This window comes from Sprattus sprattus (assembly GCF_963457725.1).
Source record: "Sprattus sprattus genome assembly, chromosome: 7".
In the NCBI taxonomy this organism is placed as follows: domain Eukaryota; kingdom Metazoa; phylum Chordata; class Actinopteri; order Clupeiformes; family Clupeidae; genus Sprattus; species Sprattus sprattus.
In genome coordinates, this window is record NC_137926.1 from 19,946,152 (window position 1) to 19,966,190 (window position 20,039).

The 20,039-nt window shown below is 48.4% G+C and overlaps 1 protein-coding gene across 1 annotated transcript in view; it reads right to left on the reverse strand.

Moving 5' to 3' along the window:
- Positions 1-20,039, reverse strand: part of scaper (S-phase cyclin A-associated protein in the ER) — a gene marked incomplete at its 5' end in the record, with an annotated part of 104,681 nt that overhangs the window by 69,172 nt on the left and 15,470 nt on the right. The window contains 14 exons of the mRNA XM_080841850.1: positions 2,102-2,209; positions 4,375-4,527; positions 4,743-4,824; positions 5,755-5,897; positions 6,106-6,261; positions 6,582-6,722; positions 7,298-7,409; positions 8,964-9,081; positions 9,188-9,254; positions 9,466-9,627; positions 13,452-13,708; positions 14,200-14,321; positions 15,675-15,791; positions 16,821-16,921. Of these exons, the coding sequence (XP_080697976.1) occupies positions 2,102-2,209; positions 4,375-4,527; positions 4,743-4,824; positions 5,755-5,897; positions 6,106-6,261; positions 6,582-6,722; positions 7,298-7,409; positions 8,964-9,081; positions 9,188-9,254; positions 9,466-9,627; positions 13,452-13,708; positions 14,200-14,321; positions 15,675-15,791; positions 16,821-16,921 (1,839 nt within the window). The remainder of the gene's footprint in view (positions 1-2,101; positions 2,210-4,374; positions 4,528-4,742; positions 4,825-5,754; positions 5,898-6,105; positions 6,262-6,581; positions 6,723-7,297; positions 7,410-8,963; positions 9,082-9,187; positions 9,255-9,465; positions 9,628-13,451; positions 13,709-14,199; positions 14,322-15,674; positions 15,792-16,820; positions 16,922-20,039) is intronic.

Consider the following 20,039-nt stretch of genomic DNA (forward strand, 5'->3'; position numbering starts at 1 on the left):
TGTCTCCACGTCCTCAGCGGTGGCTCCCCTCAGAACCTGGAGTCTCAGGGAAGCCCCCGTCTCCCCCGCTGTCGAGAGGTCAGTGGTTGTTTTTGGTGCGGAGTCAAGGGTGAGCCATAAATTCAAATCTAATGCGTTGCGCGCGAGGAGGGTCACGGGTGCACCATACGTTACATCGCAGTCGCAAAGATCACACCCAATAAGCCTAAGTAGAGCGATGGCCATCCCCACTGTGTCCCCCAAACCTCCCCTCACCTCCGGCCAGCCACATCGATTCCTCAAACACTGTTGATAATCGCCTTATTTTCAATTTTGCCCGCTTCGGTCCTTAAAATGGCAGAATGAGTCTAAATACCAGGACGTAGGGGCCACAGCGGCCCGCTCATGGCTGAGAAACTATCCTCTGACCTCGGCCCGGTTCAGCCAGCCGGCCTCATTTTAATTAAAAATCTTTCACTCCGACAAGAGTTATGGAAGTCCCGACTGGAAAAGAGTTGGCGGTTGCATGAATGAAATACGGCACAGCCAAAACCTGCGAGGACATAAATATCAAGAAAAGCCTTTGCTACCGAGAGTCTATCTAAACAAAAGTCCTCGCTTCTGGCTCGCTACCCTTACAGTGTGTGTGTGCGCGTGCGTGTGTGTGTGTGAAGCCAAGATCGAGTTGGCAGGGGATTGCGTCCATTTTCGATTACTTGAACAGAGAGTAAAGATTTGTATAGTACACTGCTCCCCAGTTTCAATTTCCCATTTTTTTCCACCAGAAAATGGAAATGACCTTGGCAGGACATGACAAAAGCCACGCTACATTTTCATGTTGCATGCTGTAGATGTAGGCAAATATATTGTGTCCAACAGACTAAACATAATCTTCATTTGCATCCCTCCCAAATCATAGACAAAACATGTTCTACAGTAGAATCCATACCTTCTCGTGTATTTGGAAAAGTAAACAGTCTAACTCATCAAAAAAGAGATGATTTCCCAAGGTGACATTACTTGGATGGTCACAATAGCAGTCTTCGTTAGAATGCACAGCTTTCAAATACTCAGACTAGGGAAAGACACAATGTTTTAATCATTAAAAAAAAAAAAAAATAGGCTTCACCATGGTGGGATGCTTAGTGTGAAAAGGTGATGGTGATGGTGTGGCATTATAAAGTTGCCTTGGCCTTGTTTATTACACTGTCAGGCAGACAAATAGCTGCTGGTGTAGCGGGTAATGATTTAGAGTGGTGGGGGGACATTAAAAATTACCCGCTGAAAAAGAGGTTACCGATGAGGGAGGGACCAGGGCCAAAGGTGCAGCATATAGCACCAACAGTTGTCAGCCGCACAAAGAGGCAGGACGAGCGAGGCAATCTCATATTGCTGTCAAGCAACTCCATCTTTAACGAGCGAGGGCCAATTCAAAGAGGGCTGTGGGGGGTTGGACACACACACACACACACACACACACTCTCGGTCACAAAAGGGTTCCAGAGGGGTGATGTCACCACCCCCACCCCCCTCCCTCCTGGTAGTGTCACTGAACTCTATTACTGTTTACATTTTCACGTCCATTTATTTGTCCAGAGGTGGTAAAAAAATTGAAAAAAAAGAGAAGAGAACAGACGACCGGTAGCATCAGCTCGTGATGAGTTGATCGTGTGTGTGTGTGTGTGATGGGAGGGGGTGATTGTGATTAAATGAAATGACGGGAAAATGAAATGCAGAGGAGAGAGTGTGGCGTGGATGCGGTCATGATGGAAGGATACAGAATAAAAATGTCACTCTTCTGTCTTGAATGTGGTTACCCATGGAATGACATTTATAAGCGCTAACGTGCTACACTTAAGAATGGGTTGAGAGAGCTCTTCACATAATACAAAGTTGGTTAGCAGGCTGCAATTGAAAGTCCACTCACTGGATATATATCGGGGTGAAAACTAAAGACAAGGAGAGTACCATGGTGATGTCGAGTGTGTGTTCTTCTAGGTTTCTGTTTGGGGGGCAGTCAGTGTATGTCAGTTCGAGGTTGTGCTTGTGTCTGGGACATGAAGTGTGTGAGGGCACTTAAGTGTTCGTGTGAATTGAAGGATAGAGGTTTGGAGGTACTTACCACCTCCTCGTCGGACAGATCTCGCCCCTGGATGCTGCTGCTCTCCCGCACTGCCTGCTGGTGCCGCTTGCCCTTGGTGTGGCTGAACAGGTGCACCTCGGACGTGATCTGGACACACAGACACACACAGACACACACAGACACACACACAGACACAGACACAGAGGGGTCATAAGGGAGAAGACAAGGGAAGGACACAAAAGCACGGAAGTCAGGTGCCCCATGGGGAACTGTGAAAGGTAAACATATCAAAGCGTTTCACAAGGCCACAGGGTCGAGAGATTCTACTTCCTCACCCTGAATGAAAACGCTCTATTGTGTCAACTGAGAGCTTTGTAGTTTGTTGTCAGAAGTTTAAACTTCAAACAGGGAGTCCTGATATTTTTTTCACAATACATGTAGCTACAGTCTACCCTCCTACAATTACATGGTAATTTCTAAGTACTTCTAAAACACATTCTAAACTACGAGGACCTCGCAGTCTACAAGCATTTCAATGTGTTTTTTTATTTAAAATATAGGCTTCTTACTGGCCAATAGAATCCACAGACAAGTTGAGTGAATCTCAATGTCAGTGGGATCAAACGCAGCCCATCTAAAACCCCTCTTCAGGAGGGGGGCTCTCTCATGTTTGTGAAGAGAGCAGTTTTAAATGCTGCCTTTCCCAGGGTGCACTGAGCCATGCTTCAGGTTCACAGAGGCACAGGATGGGCTATTGTCCTCCGCAGTGACGACCGGAGACTCAGGTGACAGAACATATGTTGAGAACCAGAGATGCTTTTCACTCTCGTTACGTCTCTTCCCACAGCTCTAGAAGACGAGACACCTTCACCACATAAAAGAGTCGGCGCATGAAAGCAACGAGTGAGAGTATCCATCACGGTGGAGATGTTTATGAAGTGAGATGAAGTCATATGGTTACATGAACTGAATTGAACTTAGGAGAAGAAATGATACAGCCTTTCTGATGCCAACATTAAGCATCCATTGTGAAGAGACTACGTATCTTTTTCTTGATGGTATTTTTGATCGCAAGTCTTGTTTTTTTCTCACGGGCACATCCCTTTGACCTTTGACACCCTGTCGACATACCCAAAGGCCACAAGCTAGCTAACGTTAAAAGGTTTGAGCAGGCAAGGGTTGTGGTCGCGTGTGGATTTTTGCGCACAAACATGGACAAGTTGAGAGAAGGGTGTATTGTTTTCCCCTGGAACAAAGCCTGGGTGGGGATGGCCTGCGCTTTAACGTGATTAAATAGAGTGCCTCCCGCTGACCTAAAGATGATCGCTGGTGTCACTCACTGGCCAAGGTCATCTGACATTTCTAACAAGATTTCGTCCCTTCGCGCCCCCCGCACACACACGCGGACACACACACACACACACACACACACACACACACACACACACACACACACACACACACACACACACACACACGGCATCACCACCGAGCTTCACTCATCTCCCTCCTCTCCCTCCTCCCACTGGCCTTAATCGGATGTCAGTGTGAAGCTCCAAGGTGTCTCACCCTTGTGGCAGTGAAAGCCATGGCCAACGCTGATAAATGGGAGTAAAGATTTGTTGCCTGTCATTACAAAAAAAAAAAAAAAAACAGAATGCAAGAAAATAAATAATTAAATAAATCAGAAGGGCATAATCATGGCTGGCTATAAATCTCATCCCTAGGGTTCATGTTTAATGAATGCAGTTAAATCCTCATTTAAATGCATTCTCTTCTAAAAATCCTCTGAATCACCTTCCAGTCAGCAGTTTTACGTGTGATTCCTGCCAAGCCACGGAGGGCAGAGAGAAAACAAGTGCTGGGCAGCGTGTGCCAGTTTGAGACGCTGGTGCTGGGCAGCGCGTGCCAGTTTGAGACGCTGGTGCCTACTGGGCAGCGCGTGCCAGTTTGAGACGCTGGTGCTGGGCAGCGCGTGCCAGTTTGAGACGCTGGTGCTGGGCAGCGCGTGCCAGTTTGAGACGCTGGTGCCTACTGGGCAGATTCTACTGCCGAGACTTCCAGCTACTTACAGTCCAAACAGTCACAACATGAAAAAACGGCTTATGGAATGGAATATATAAAAAAGGAGTATTAATCCATAGCTGGCGGGTAGAGAACCCTATTCAGCGCAGCAGACTTCAATGTTTTGGACAAGCGGACCTTACAAATCTATGTGGGATGACAGAGGAACTCAGCCGTGTGTATTCATCTGACTGAGTGAGTGAGTGAGTGAGTGAGTGAGTGAGTGAGTAGAGAGGCCAGGTACGCACCTCAACATTGCACAGGGAGCACTGCTTCTTGCGCTCGTACGGCGTGAGCTTGGGGGCGTAGTCGGTGTTGGCGTGACGTCCACTGCTGAGCTCAGCAGCCTTCTCCTTCCTCTGCTCAATCTGCTCCATGTGCCGACGGCTACTCTCATCATGCTGGTGGGGGGAGGGGGGTAACATTGGGACGACGAAGAATAAAAGAGAAAAAGAAACACAAGAGATGAGGGGAAAACACCCAACGCAGGCACAGGAAGGACAAGGATATAAGGGCCAGGAGAAGAGAAAATACAGAGAGATTGGTGTCAGCAGTGGGAGTGTTTGTCGCTTGTGTGACTCAAACCCTATGGGCGCTCCAGCTCCCTCTCCCTCACCTTCATCTGGATCTTCTTCTGCAGCTCCTCCATGGCCTCCTGCTGAGCTGCACTCAGAGCCGCTAGACGCTCCTCGCGGTCTCTGTACACGTACACACACACACACACACACACACACACACACACACACACACACACACACACACACACACACACACACACACAAAGATAACAACTTGGCTAGTCAGTAGGCGATTATGCAATATTCTGCTGTGAGGGTTCCAGGTTGGTTTCAAAATGTTTATAGGGAAACACACAACTTAAACAAATAGGTAGTTTGTTTTGACTCAAATGTCTTCTTGCAAATCAAACATCTCCTTTGGTAAGGCTCGGGAGATGGAGACAGACTGTATTATCTGGCAATTATCCTCCTCGGCCAGCAGTTTTTCCCTGACGTCAGTAAAACACACCTAATTTCTCACTTAAAGTCTCGATTGCTTCATCTGCTCTCCGTGCTACCCCCCACCCCCATCCTCCCAACCATCCCATCAGCCCTTGTGTCCTTCCTCCCTTGTCTGCTGACACAGGCTCCCGTGCCCTGGCCAGTAAGCCAGAGGGGGGGAAGGGAGACGGAGCGAGATGAGAGCATGAGAGTGAGAGTGACTGAGAGTCGGTGAGTGAGGGAGGGAGGGAGGGAGAGCGCGAACTGACGTAAGGTGAGGAGAAGTGTAAAGGGGCCAGGGGTTGAATCAGGCTACATGAACTTGAATCGCATGCCTCTCGTGCTGTTGTTGTTGTGGAGGTGAATATCTGTGGCCTGTGTGTGGGGGTGCGCTTGTGTGTTTGAGATGTAACAGGACTGCCTTTCTGGCTTTTCTGCTCTGGACATTTAAGGATGTTCCCTCTCCTCTCTGGATTGGTTTGCATGCATGTGTGTGTGTGTATGTGTGTGCATGTGTGTGCGTGTGTGTGTGTGTGTGTGTGTGTGTGTGTGTGCTCACTCTCCTGCAGGCATGCTCTCTGGCCTTCTAATTTTACATTTGAGTGTGTGTGTGTTGTGTGTGAGACTGACCTGGCTCTCTCTCTCGCAGCATCCTCTCTGGCCTTCTCTTTCTCGTGTCGTTGTTGCTCGATTCGAGCCTCCTGCTCGCGTCTCCTCACCAACAACTCCTCCAAACGAGCCTGCCTATCCGCTTCCAGAGCTCTCTTACGCTCCTGATCACACACACCAGACACACACACACACACACACACACACACACACACACACACACACACACACACACACACACACACACACACACACACACACACACACACACACACACACACACACACACACACACACACAGGTCAAATAAAGAAGTACACCAGTGCACACAGTATGTATGCATGCATGTATATGTGTGAGTGTGCTGTGTACCTGCACGGCCTCGTCGCGCGCCTGCTTCTCCTCCTGCCTCCTCTGGCGCTCCTCCTGCAGCTCGTTGAGCCGCTGCTCGTACTCGTTCAGCTTGGCCAGCACGTCATGCCGCTTGTTCTGGGCCTCCAGCGTGTTGATGAAGGCAATCTCATTCACCTGCAAAGCCAAAGACGGAGCCTCAGTCTAAAACCTCCAGCAACCTTCACTGACAGCCCTGTACAGTTAGGTGACATGAGATACGCGAACCTGCAACAACTTCTTAGCTAGAGACACGTCAAAGGTAATGCCACTTAAAATATTGCAAATGCAGCTGCTGAAGCTCACACTGCGTGTCTAAAAGTATTTGACATCTGACAGCACAGGGCAGCAGCTGCCTCACAGCCAGCCTACATGCGGAGGCAAAAGTGATCACGTAGCATCTTATCAAATGAGTATTTTAGGCTCTTCTTCAAATCTCTCAAAACACGGCCCTGTACCTTGGCCTCCTCCTCTTGAGCCTTCTTCACAATGGCCTGCAGCTGCAGCTCGCGCTTGAACTCAGCATGGAGCAGCTTCTCCTCCATCATCCTCCTCCGCTGGTCCAGCAGCTCCTCCTTCCACTTCCTTACCTCCTTCTCCTGAGAGAGAGAGAGAGAGAGAGAGAGAAAAGAGAGAGAGAAAAGAGAGAGGAAGAGAGAGGAAGAGAGAGAGGGAGACCGACTTTTAAAAACCTTTATTTAAAACAAGATTAGAAAGAAAGAAAGAAAGAAAGGAAAGAAAGAAGAAAGAAGGGAAATGGGAGGGGAGCAGAGGAAGACAAGTACAAAGAAAGCAAGAGAGAAAACTGCCTTTTGGTCCCTAGCTGGAGTAGGGAGCTGGCAACACCCTGAACCACAGCCAGAGCTGTTGCTCCATCAGCTGCTAGACACAGTGAGGGCCTCAGTGATGCTATCAGGCTCTACACTGACAGCAGCCACAACTGATGATGACAGATATGGGTGGGCTGCAGCTGATAAGACACCAGACCAGGAGTCTGGGTCTGGAACCGAACACTGGGTCCATGCCAGACCCACGGCCACATCAGGTAAAGGATGGGGGCAAGACTGCTTTGCAGAATTAGCCTCCCTCTCAGCTGCATCTGGCAGGGGGCACTGTTCTGGCAGTAAGATAGTGAAATGAGTGTGAGGCATGTTTGAGTGGCCACACTGCTCACCCTTTCCAGAAGCTTCTGAAGCTTGTGGGTCTTTTCCTCGCGTAGTTTGTCCCGAAGCTGCTGGGCCTTCAGCTGTTTCTCCTCGTGCTTCTTCTTGGACTCTGCGATAGTCCTACAGGACAAAGGGGATAAACATTTAGTGGAATATCAAAATCAACAGGCTTAAAAGGTGAAATCCTTTACAGTTAATGAAAATAAATATGTAATTAAGTTAGTTACTAATCAAAATATTGGTGATTACAATGGGGTTAAACCCAAATATATTCTTTTCAGAATTCTTGTTTGAATTTGCACAAATCAAAAAATAATCAAATGTAATGAGTTACATAACAAAGTAATTTAAATAGTTACATTACTCAATACATTTACTAACTAGCGGTAACTAGTAATCTGTAATCCCTGGTGATGCTACGATTTTACAGTTACAAATAAAAGAAGAAGTTTGAACCCTGAACCTTCAAGCCATCAACTAAATCCAATGCCTTCCATAGAGAGAAAGCAATGGAATTCTACCAAAACTGAGATCCAGGAATCCATCATGGAGGGTTAAAAATGAAGAAAAGCCTCAGTGGAGAAAAAAAACACCAAATCCTCCTCTTCAAAAATTCCTTTGTGACCTTCCCATATATAGCAGATTTGGACTAACCTTAGCACTGCGACTGCTTGTATCGATATATTAACTATCATAAGGGAACAAATAGATACACCGTGGCAGGACTGGGCTGACCACAGATAAAAGCGGTTTACCATCTCCCCCCCCCCCCCAGCCGCCTCCTAGTACCCTGCACTGTGCGCATTGAGTTTCCTCTCGGTGTCTGCCACACGTCAAAGACGCTTAGGTCTCAGCCCACAGGAAAGCAGGCCCTGTCAGAATCTCCCGCCGTCCCTAGAATCTCTAGTCATTTGACCGTAAAGTCCCCCGAAAAGAGATAGCAGAGGAGGTCTGGCCCTGATCCGGCCCGAATCCGGTAGATCCATTCCAGACTCAGCTGCTATCTGATGAGGGAGCAGCTCGACAGAGCAAGCAGGAATGCAGCAGTGACATCTGCTTAATACTATTTAGGGAAGAGCATTTTCCCCAAAAGATAAAGCTGCAGGAATATGATGGACGATGTGAGTCAGGCCTCAGCTCCGTAACCCAACAGGTGTTGAGAAAGAGAGCGAGAGAGGGAGAGAGAGACAGAGGTTTATAAATGAACAGTACTTATGGAAAGCCAAGGAGGTATAAATAGGAGAGGAGTGTCTCGTTGCCCTGAAGATTACTGAGGTTGCGGCGTGATGAATGGCTGGAGGGAGTGTGTCTGTGTGTTTGTGTATGTCAGTAGGTCTGAGTGTATGTATGTGTGTGAGAGAGATATTGTGTGTGTGTGTGTGTGTGTGTGTGTGTGTGTGTGAGAGAGAGAGAGAGAGAGAGAGGGAGTGTTTCTGTGTATGTCAGTAGGTCTGTGTGTATGTATGTGTGTGAGAGAGATATTGTGTGTGTGTTTGAGAGAGAGAGAGAGAGAGAGAGAGCGAGAGAGTGTGTATGTATGACAGTAGGTCTGTGTGTTTGCATGTGTGTGATAGAGAGTGTGTGTGTGTGTGTGTGTGTGTGTGTGTGTGTGTGTGTGTGTGTGTGTGTGTGTGAGTGAGAGAGAGAGAGTGTGTGTCTGCTAGCGCATTAAACCTTTTGCGTGAGGGCGAGGAGAGTTTCTCATGCATGTGAATGCCATGTCCAGGGGGCCGGGCCGGCTCCTCCTCCACCATGTCTCCCCAAGACGTGCTCTGTCTCCAGGCTTCACGCGCTACACAGACAGGGGGGCAAAGAGTGAGAGGAGAGTTCCAAAACACACACATACACCACCCAATTGGGTTCCACTCAGGAAATGATAAAACACAAAACAGCTGTACCATCGTAGTCAGCCAACATGTCAGTCCAGTCCAGGTTGAGTCCACAGCCTACACTGCCAATGCTTGACTGCGGAAACACAAGAGCAACAGCACAGCTCCCTCACTTACACATACCAATGAACGCAGCACATACAGCTACAACTGTACACCATAACACTCAAAACTTTTGTCAGAAGTCACATCATTGATTTGCACATCATTATAAATACCAGAGTTCTAAAGGTCTTTGCTTCTTGAAAGAATGTGAATATAAAAAAAAGCGGTGTTTGTGCACGTACGGAGAAGTCGTTGTCGGTCTCCAGCTCGTTGTTCTCAGCCTGGATCTCCCGTGTGAGCTGCTCCTCCTCTGCAATGGCGCTGGCGATGGCCTCCTCGTTGGCCTTCTCCAGCCGGTCGGCCAGCTCCTCCTTCTTGGCCAGGACCTCGGCCATGGACTGGGGCTGTTGGCAACCCACAGGAGCTCAATCAGTCACTCTTTCCCTGCTAGCTGCCAGGTCAGGGGTCAGGCTCACTTCATGTAGGTTTAGCTAAGATCACCTAGATATTAGCAACTGATGTGGCCCTGATAGCCCTCTCTATGTTTTAACTATGTTTTTACAATGTACGGGCTCTGTGGCACTAAATGCTCCAAAAATGTAATGTATTATTATTATTATTATTATTATAATAATAATTATTATTATAATTATTAGAATCCAGATTGGGGCCAGATCATTCTAGTAACTAGTTTCTACCAGATGGAGAATTCAGGAGGAGTGCTGAGTCAGTTGCACAGTTAGCAAGGCTGTTGACAAACAACCAAAAAAATGAATGAAAATACACAATAGCATGCCACCAATACAGAGCAAAAACTCACATCAAGCAGGGGGGCAACCAAACTCCTCACTTCTCCCAAATTCACCAATCAATCAAAGTGTTTTCCAGTTGAATCCTCCATTCGAAGACGTATTTATGAATGTCCTTTTTTTATCCCCATGCATGTTATCTAGTACCCCTAATATATGCGCTAACCTGGTCTCTCTCACCAGTTCTGCCAAAGGTAAAAGCCAAATCATGACAATGCACTTGAATCAAATAAAAAAAAAAAACAATATTAAATGAATGAATTAGAAATAAAACCTTCAAATGCACAGCACAAACTGCAGACAAAGCACACCACCAATCACAACGAGAGCCACGTGTGAAGGCAGCGTCGGCGTAGCCAGGGGCCATGCATGACACACTTGCTCACTATGAGGATGAGGAGATGCCAGGCTGAAGGCCCCGCCACACACCTCACTGACCTCGGACACACCGGTACGGTCAGGTACGGCCCTCATACCTCAGGTCAGGGACAAAGCTTACGCAAGTCCTGAAATAAAACAGCCCTCTTTGGTCAGCTGCTTTTGAGGGCAGTTCTGTGTACACCGATGCGACGTCAGGGGATACAATTTGATGACTAGTATCAAGGGCAAAAGGCGTCAACACAGACTACATTTCAACAAAGACTTCATTTCACCATACAATAATAACGTAGTAAGGAGACCGTCTTCAAGTGCGGCAGTAAGTGTATTTTACAACTAAACAGAAGTGACTGCTGGACAGTGGGGCGACTAGTAAGTAGGATGGGTGTAGTGCATTGTGCAGCATCAGAGCAGCTGTGCACGTGTGTGTGTGTGTGTGTGTGTGTGTGTGTGTGTGTGTGTATGAGTGTGCGTGCATGCGTGTGTGTGCATGCATGTGTGTGCATGCGTGTGTGTATGTACGTGTGTGTATGTGTGTGTGTGTGTGTGTGTGTGCGCACGTGTCTGTGTACGTGTTTGCGTGCACATGTGTGTGCACGCACACATGTGTGTGTGTGCGTGTGTGTGTGTGTGTGTGTATGTATGTGTGAGAGAGAGGAGATCAGGTCACTAACTGGTTTCTACTACTTGGTCAAGATGCTGCTTTTTCGCATGGCTGAATGAGTCTAATGAGACAGAGGCTTCTCTCAACACTAGGAGCCTGCTCTGGAGTCTAAACACCACGAGTCTTATCGCAGTCACCCGGCGAGGTGTCTGCCTCCACCCCCTTCCCGCTCTCCCTCCCTCGCTCTCGCCTAGAGAAACAGGTCTGTTTGATGTGAGCCAAGGGCCCCACCCCACCCCTCACCCTAACTCCAACCCCCCTAGGACCATTCAAAACCAATCCATCTCTATATTTAAAGGCATAAGGCCTAAATGTGGTCTATGGTTCCGTCAGGAGATCTATGACAGTGGCCATGTGAGAAGTGCCATGTGTGTGTGTGTGAGAGAGAGAGAGAGACTGTGTGAGTGCGTAAGAGTGTGTGTGTGTGTGTGTGTGTGTGTGTGTGTGTGTGTGTGTGTGTGTGTGAAGGGGGTGTTTGACCTTCATTAACCCCTAGCATGCTCACTCTGGTAGCTCAGGCTCTCTGCTGTGACAGAGATGGAAATGTGTGTGAAAAATGAATCCCTGGCCGTGCTGCTCACTAGCCTAACAGGCGCTATGGACAAGTGGTCTAGTCATTTCTTACACACACTGGGCATGACAGACCTGGCTTGAAACCTCAAAATGTGCCTATAGCCTCTTCAGCTGTTCAAATAAGCCACAATTTTACACTCAAATACTGACTGTAAAACTGAGACTATTACAACTGCAAAAAAAAAAGAGCTTTGAAATACCATAAGAGACGACTGTTAATGAAGATACCCTTGGGACAGTCAAAACCTAGCACTTGTTCATATAAGTACACCACACCCTGACAGAACTAAGCTATTGGGGTGGAGTGGCACTGTGAATGTAGCTCCTAAGCTGCAAACCACAACATCTAGTTGTACATACGTATCAAAACACCAACTATTATACTGGCTTGGGTTTCGCGGATTGTAAGAAGAGTGTGTGTGTGTGTGTGTGTGTGTGTCTGAGCACATGTGTATGTGGGGAATGTAACGGTTATGTCTGTACAAGGGAACCTATAATGGCTGGAGAGTTTCTGTGAGATTGGGTTTGTTTAGACGGGCTGGTGGTTTGGTTTGCAGCAGTGGCAGTGGTGGGGGAGGTAGTGGAGTTGAGGGGGTTGGGGCTGTGGACCCCGCGTCTCTCAGCACTCACGGTGGAAAGCTCTGTGGGGTCCAGCACACTCTCCAGTTTCACCTCCGCCAGGGGAGTCTGCCGCGATGTTGCTGCAGCAGATGGTGCCGTGCCCTCCACTGCAGCCACCGCCACCCCCAAAGCCTCCCACTCCCCCAGGGGCCCCTGCCCACCCTGACCCTCCTCTGCCTGGGCCAGGCCGGGCAGGAGAGGGGGTACCGGAGGAGGGGGTGAGGGTGGAGAGTCAGGAGGTGGATCCGGGGCTGACGCTGGAGCTAGGGCCTCGGAGGCCGGTTCAGAGGCTGGGGTCTGGGTTGGGGATAGGGCAGGGGCTGCCTGGTTCTGGTTGGAAGGCTGGGGGGTGTCATGGGAGGGGGAAGGGGGTGACACTTCCTCTTGGGGTGCAATGACGCACTGCTCCTGGTCCCGTGCACTGTCAGAGAGGGACTGCACCATCACACAGACAGAACACACACACACACAGAACACACACACACACACACAAGCACACACAAAAGAGATATACACACAAAACACACCATATTACATGCAAAGTCACCACAACACTGCAATGCATCCCAACAAACACCCTCAAGCCAACATTAAAAGAATACTATGAATATAAAACTGAAAGTACACATCATGCTGGGAGTTTATGCAATAACATGCCTGATACACGATACGACAAATGATGGAATGAAAAACGGCAACAAAGCAAAGCAAAAAAACAACAACATTACAGACATGCAAATTTCATATCAGAAACGGCGAACACAGGGTGGCCCGGCGCACACACCGATTCCGAGGAGTGACCGCGGTGGGACACACTGCGTGCATGTATATTTCATGAGGATACATCTGATATTTCTGTCTCTGGAATCTCACGATACATGTACAAAAATCAATGCTGGCAAAGCCGATATCCCCCCCCCAAACCCCCCCTCCCACCCCTCCTCCCTACACCCCCTCTCCCCCAGGGGCCCTGCTGGTCTGGCCAGCATGTCTGTTCCTACAGCCCAGGCCAAAACAAAAACACTGTGGCAGATAAGACTCTTATGTTACCATAACCCTACGATCCGTTCTGACGGCTGGGGGCTGTGCATAATTCATGGGTGGGGGTGCGGGGCTGTGTTGTGAGGAGGGAGAGGGGTTTGGGGGGGGTTGGCTATCTCCCCAGCTGGCCTGACGTCAGTACCTCGATGACGGGCGCCTTCTCGTTCTCGCTATCGGGGCGAGGGTCTCGAGGGTCCTGCTGGTTGGGCTGGGCCGGGTCTTTGTCCAGGGGGCTACTGTCCGGCTGGATGAGGGCCTTGATTTGGTTCTCCTTGTCGCTGTCGTCCTTGGGGCTGACATGCGCCATGACGGGGGTCACCTTGGCGACGATGGCCGCCGAACGAGGCCTGGCGGGGCGGCCGCGCTGGACCGTCTCCCAGCCCTCAGCATCCTTCTTTCCTGTGTGCGAAGACACACACCACCCACACACACCACCCACACACACACACACACACACACACACACACACACACACACACACACACACACACACACACACACACACACACACACACACACACACACACACACACACACACACACACACACACACACACACACACACACACACACACACACACACACACACACACACACACAAAAAGACATGCATGGAAAGGGAAACATACACATGAGTGAAATATGAACACTCATGCAGTAAGAAAACAAACATATACAATTACTACATTTCACCTACAATAATGAATATGGTTCAGCACACAATTTAACCATGCTAGATAAACACAAACACACTTTCTTAAAAAGCCTGAACCTGAGCGTTCTCCATGCAACTCTGATGTTTAGTGTCTGTAACTGAAGGTAGGATTAGCATTGCAAAGCAGTGAGCAGGTGGTGTTCGCAGGGACGCAGGGGGACGCGCCGGGGCTCACCTTGCTTCTCTGCAGCACAGGGGACACTCTGGCCGGGAACGGGGAGGGACTGGGAGAACTTGACCCGGTCGGCCCAGCTCAGTCCCGTGTGGGATAGACGGGCCAGTGTCGGAGGGGGACCCCTGTGACACACACACACACACACACACACACACACACACACACACACACACACACACACACACACACACACACACACACACACACACACACACACCAGTGTCAAGGCTGCTGCACTTCTGTTGAATGATGTAACACAGCTGCTAGGTTAGTAGCAAGACATGCTTACCCACCCACTGCCTGCTCCACTAGTACACAGTTATTCGCGCACAAACGACCACACACGTTCAAACCCACACAGACTGTACATGAATTCAAAAACGGCAATCCAACACAAGCAAACTGAGGCCATCCATCTCTCTGGAGCCTGTGTGCTTGCAGCTAGGCCAGAGGGTGGTTTCTAACTGACTGTGACAGGCTGGTGAGTCTGGATCGAGCATGTCACAAACAGACGTCCACCTAAATCTGACAGTTTCCACTCCTCTCGCTCTCCCTCCCTCTCTCTTCCTCCACCCCTGCCTCCCTGCCTGCCTGCCTGCACGCCGGATATCTCGGGGCAAACGGCCCTCCATCTTGATCAATATCCATTTCCTGCAGCATCCGATTACAGAGTAATGCAGATATTGAACCCATGCTTCAGCAGTCTTTAACCACACTTAGCATCTGCACCACCCTCCGCCTGCTCTGCATGGAATGCAGCCGAGAGATGGAGTGGGAGAGAAACCCTGGAGGAAAAAAATTACATTATAACAAACGCTTCACCATAAAAGATCGAAGCCACACACACACACACACACACACACACACACACACACACACACACACACACCTAGTCGCCCCACTGCCAGACAATACGCACATTGTGAAACCGTAGTCTGGGCTTGTGGCGTATCATATCTTCTATTGATTCCTTAATTTAGGCATTCAAAGCCCTCTTAATCTAATGAGCAATTGTGTTTCCTTTACGCTACCAGTAAAAGGCTAATGGCCGAAGTTGAAAACAAGCATTAATGTGGATGGGAGTGAGAGTGTTATCGCATCCAGCAATAATGGCTTAAGGAAACAAGCCGTCAGGTCCACTTTTAGTGAGCCTCATGCTGAAGGAGTGTGTGTATGCCTGTGTGAGTGCGTGTGTGTCTGGAATTGGCATCTGAAATCCATACCAAAAGATGGCATGACATCATTTCAAAGACCCAGACAGAGGGGTTTGTTATGTTCTGTCAGCACTTGGGATTTGCCAATTAACACAACTCAAGATATTGGACACAGAAGAAAACTATGAAATGGATTGCCTTTGCCCAGGTCAGGGCCTCTGAGATGGATCAGGAGTGGTGGTGGTTAGCACAGAACGGTTCATATCGCAGTCACACGAGGAGAGCTGGCATGAGAGGAGCGCATGGCACAGGTGTGCCTACCCGAAGTTGAGGTTGCGGCGGGCGTTAGGTGAGGGCACCATGCGGTCTGCAGAGGGGCTGGGCATGACGTGACGACCTGGAGACATCTTGCGGACTTCCCAGGCCAACGACGTGGGTCTGGAGGCAAAGGTTTAAAATGATGGAATGTTTCACGTATACAGGTTTAAAAATGCAAAATGTAATTTAAAAAAAATGTATATATTGTTAGTTTCCTCGAGAAAAAGGAGTTGACAGAAGCAAATTACTTGAGAGGGAATACAATATATCATATACAATACAACAACAACACTACAAAAGGGGGAAATCTAATACTCAGCAACCCTCAGAAATAGTTAATTGGCATCCAACACAGAAATATAAGGACTGCTTTTCATTTCTAATCGAGTTGTATTTGGTTGCAAAAAAAAAAACATTACTCAAACAAAAGGTTCAGCCGATCAATACCAACAGTCTGTTTGAAAAAAAAAAGTACAAATTGGGCAGCAACTTAAAAGCTTGGATTTTTTTTTGTTTTAATACCTTAATCAATTTACGGGTGTTGTGGCCATTCAGTCATTCGCTTAAAGAGGGAGCCAATACCCGGCAGGATCACCTTGAATTACAGCCTTGGTATTGATCGCCTCTGTGTGAGACCAGAGATGCCACTTCCCCTGTAGGAGGGGATTCGCCACCACTGGGAGCCGTTAGCGTGACAGAAGGATCCTTTGAGCGCAGAACCAAACGCTCTCACTAGAAAAGGAGTAATTCAGAACCTGGAATGGTTCTCTGGCTCGGCTTGTCCCCGTCTCTCACTCTCTCTTTGGCTAGCAGATTTGGGCTACATAAGGCCATCAAGTCATAAATAAAGTCAGCTTTATTTGTATAGTGTCTTTCACAACTTGAAATTGTCTTTAAGCAGCTTTGCAAGTGAAAATAGGACTAATGGGACTTAGCCTAAATAATGTCCTTCCAAAAAAGACCATAAAGATAGATATAGATAAAAAAATAGGTAAAGAGGTATCGGAGGTATTACCAAGAGAAAACCACCTTTTTTTTCCCTTCAGAACATTTTCTAGACACCCTCAACATTGCAGATAAGGGTTTATCTGGACTGTGTGTGTGTGTGTGTGTGTGTGTGTGCGTGTGTGTGTGTGTATGGGGATCTACCTGTTTTGAGCATCTGTCTTCTCCAGCTTCTCCTGGAGTTGAATCCAGTCGATGAGGGCTTTGAAGTCCCGCACATAATTGTCCAGCATCATCAGCACCTCCTGTGAGATACAACACTGAGGTTACGGGGTCTGCAAGGTGGATACATAAGGCAGTCCTGTTCCATCATGTAATGAGATTATTCACATATTGCTTTACTCACTGGATATGATGTGTGTACCACTCATGGACTGAAATATTCTTGCGCCCAGCCCGACCAGCCACCCATTTTTCATTCATATTCAAAATTTCATGACAATTTCCTCAAATAATTGTAATAATAGTCTGTGAGGGGGCACCTTAATTCACACTGTGTGTATATGTGTGTGTGTGTGTGTGTGTGTGTGTGTGTGTGTGTGTGTGTTTCAGCGCTGTGGTCTGGTGGCTGTGTTTCAGCAGTAGGGCTGTCCTCAGAGACCAACCCCCAGAGTCTTGGTGGAGCCGCAGGGCCCCAGAGCACCTCAGGGGCTCCAGTTACCAGACACCCCCCGCCCTGCCCCAGACCCCCTCACCACATACACACACACACACACACACACACACACACACACACACACACACACACACAGAGGACGGGCATCTGGGCAGGGTCACAATCACTGGAGCAAATCTCACCCTCCGCCAGAAAACCTCTCCACTGACAAAGGGACCGAGGCAGCACAAAAGAGTCCAGAGGGTAAAGGAGAAAAAAGAAAAAGACAAGAAAGAAGACGAAAGAAGGAAAGAGAGATAAAAAAAAAAAAGAGAGAGAACAACAACGAAGCTGTGCCCTGCCCCTCCTCGCCTCGCTGGTCTCTCACAAGAGGTGCGGGCTGGAATTACCGCCTGGTTTTGCAGACAGGGGGCCCCGGCACATTTGATTGGCTTGTAATCATTTCGACTTACTGGCACAGGGAGCGAGGCGGGTGACGGCACACCATTGTCTACCTGATACCCAATCTCAGGGCACGGGTACCCGGGGGAATCCCTGTGCCCTGGCTGGAACTGCCTGCCCATGCCAGCAGGGCGGATCGCGCTCCAGCGGCCTGCCCTCATGGCAGGGCCTGTTTAGAGCGCCAACATGCAGGTCACTGAGAACCACGACTGGGGAAGACGATACTCTGCTTCTGGGTGGTAAGGCAGAAATCTTGATTGTAGGTGACATTATGAGGAAGAAAAGGGCTAATTCTCAGCTCTGTGCAGCCAGAGTGTGAGAAGGAGTGGGGCGCATATAGGCGGGGGAAGGGTGGAACACACAGATTATTTGCTTGTGTGCATGCACTGAAATGGGGGTGACGATCATGGGAGATGTTTTAAGAAATCAAATGATGAATGATGAAAACAGTGTGTTCTGTGTCACTGAGCAAAGAGGATGGAGACTATGTGTGATTGTTAAGATATTCTGTTCAGACATCTAGCCCAGCATCCTAGTGTGTGTTAAGTTCAGTGCTTCGGCTTTTGTGTGTGTGTGTGTGTGTGTGTGTGTGTGAGAGAGAGAAACAGAGAATGAGTGAGCGCGTGTGAGGCTTAGAGAAAATGAGTGAGAGGGTGCGTGTGTGTGTGTGTGTGTGTGTGTGTGTGTCTAGAGAGAGGGCGAATGAGTGTGTGTGAGTGTGTAGAAGGGGTGGAGCCGAGGAGGAGTGAGCGACAGCACAGAAATGCTGTGAAACAGACGTATGTGTGATGGATGGGGAGTGAGGAGGGAGTGGTAATTGAGAGTAAAGCTCGGCGGTGCATTTAGTTAATAGAGGAGTCAGGCCAGTGAAAGATGTGTGCAGGGGGCTGGCAGCTGATTAGGGGCTGGTTAACAGGCTCAGGCCCATAGGCAGGAGAAGCAAGCGCTCCTCGGCTGATGAACAGCCACACCGCAGAGGAAATATGCCACCCAGGAGATGGAGAGTGTGTGAGTTTGTGTGTGTGTGTGTGTGTGTGTGTGTATTAGCGAGAGAGATATGAAGCTCATGAAATTGTTAAAACCATCCAGACACATATGGCATCACACACACACACGCGTATTTGTACATGCTTAGTGGATAAAAGTCCACACCCCGCAGACTTTTTGTTTTTGTGATCCATAATGATGAATTCAAGACAGGCTTCTTTCACCTTTAATTTAAAAATATAAATGTAATTATTTTAACTTTTACTATACACTGTGTACGTGCCAAATCTACATATACATATATATACACACACACACACACACACACACACACACACACACACACAATATATGCATTGTGTAGACTCTTCATCCATAACATGCTCCTGCACAAGGTGCAAAAGAGAGGGAATGATATTGCAGCCAGTTCAAACTAAACACTGGGCTCAAAAAGCCTTTGAGGCAAAGAAGCTGGCCACTAACCCAGACAAGCTTCTGGTGAGCTGTTCCCTCCTGACCCCCCCTTCTCACACACACACACACACACACACACCAGAAAAACCCACACTTTCCAACCACATTTTTCTTCAAAGGAGCAGGGGAGGAAAAAGCAAAAGAAAAACAGAAATAAAGCACCCTGGACAAGAGTTATCTTTGCCCGCGTTGCGTTGCGGGTGTTGAACGTGGGCCACGGGGCTTTCGGTTCTGGCTCTTCTCCCCCCTCTCCTCCGCACCAGAGCTCTGCTCCACGCTGGCATAAATCAGAGCCAGGCTGAAACAAACGCCTGATAAGAACTAATTAGGCCTCTAGGCGGCGGGTTAAAGATATGGGCGTGATTAAAATATGAGCATAAATCAGCTGAGCTCAGCAGGAGCGCGGAGAAGAACGCACTGACTCACACAGGCAACATGGACACCCCACACACATAGTACTACTCATAAAAAAACAAGAACCATTTCATATTGTTTATGATGTAGCAGCACCTCCTTTCATACAAGGCAAAATATAATGATTGGCTGGCTATTTCTGGTAATTTTCTTATCAGACAACATACAAGCTCACTCTCAAAAAGTCAACAAGTTGATCAAAAATGATTTTGGGGGGGGGGGGTGTAAAATAAGCCCACAAACCGAAAGGGTGTGTGTCTGAGTAACAGTGTGCTGATACAGGAATTCAGGAATACAGTGAAAAGGAGGAGCATCTGCCAGGACACTGCTACTTGTGCTGCTGTTTTCATGTTGTGTGGGAGAAGTCTTATGTGTGCGTGCATGCATGTGTGTGTCTGCGTGTGTGTGTGTCTGCGCGTGTGTGTCTGCGC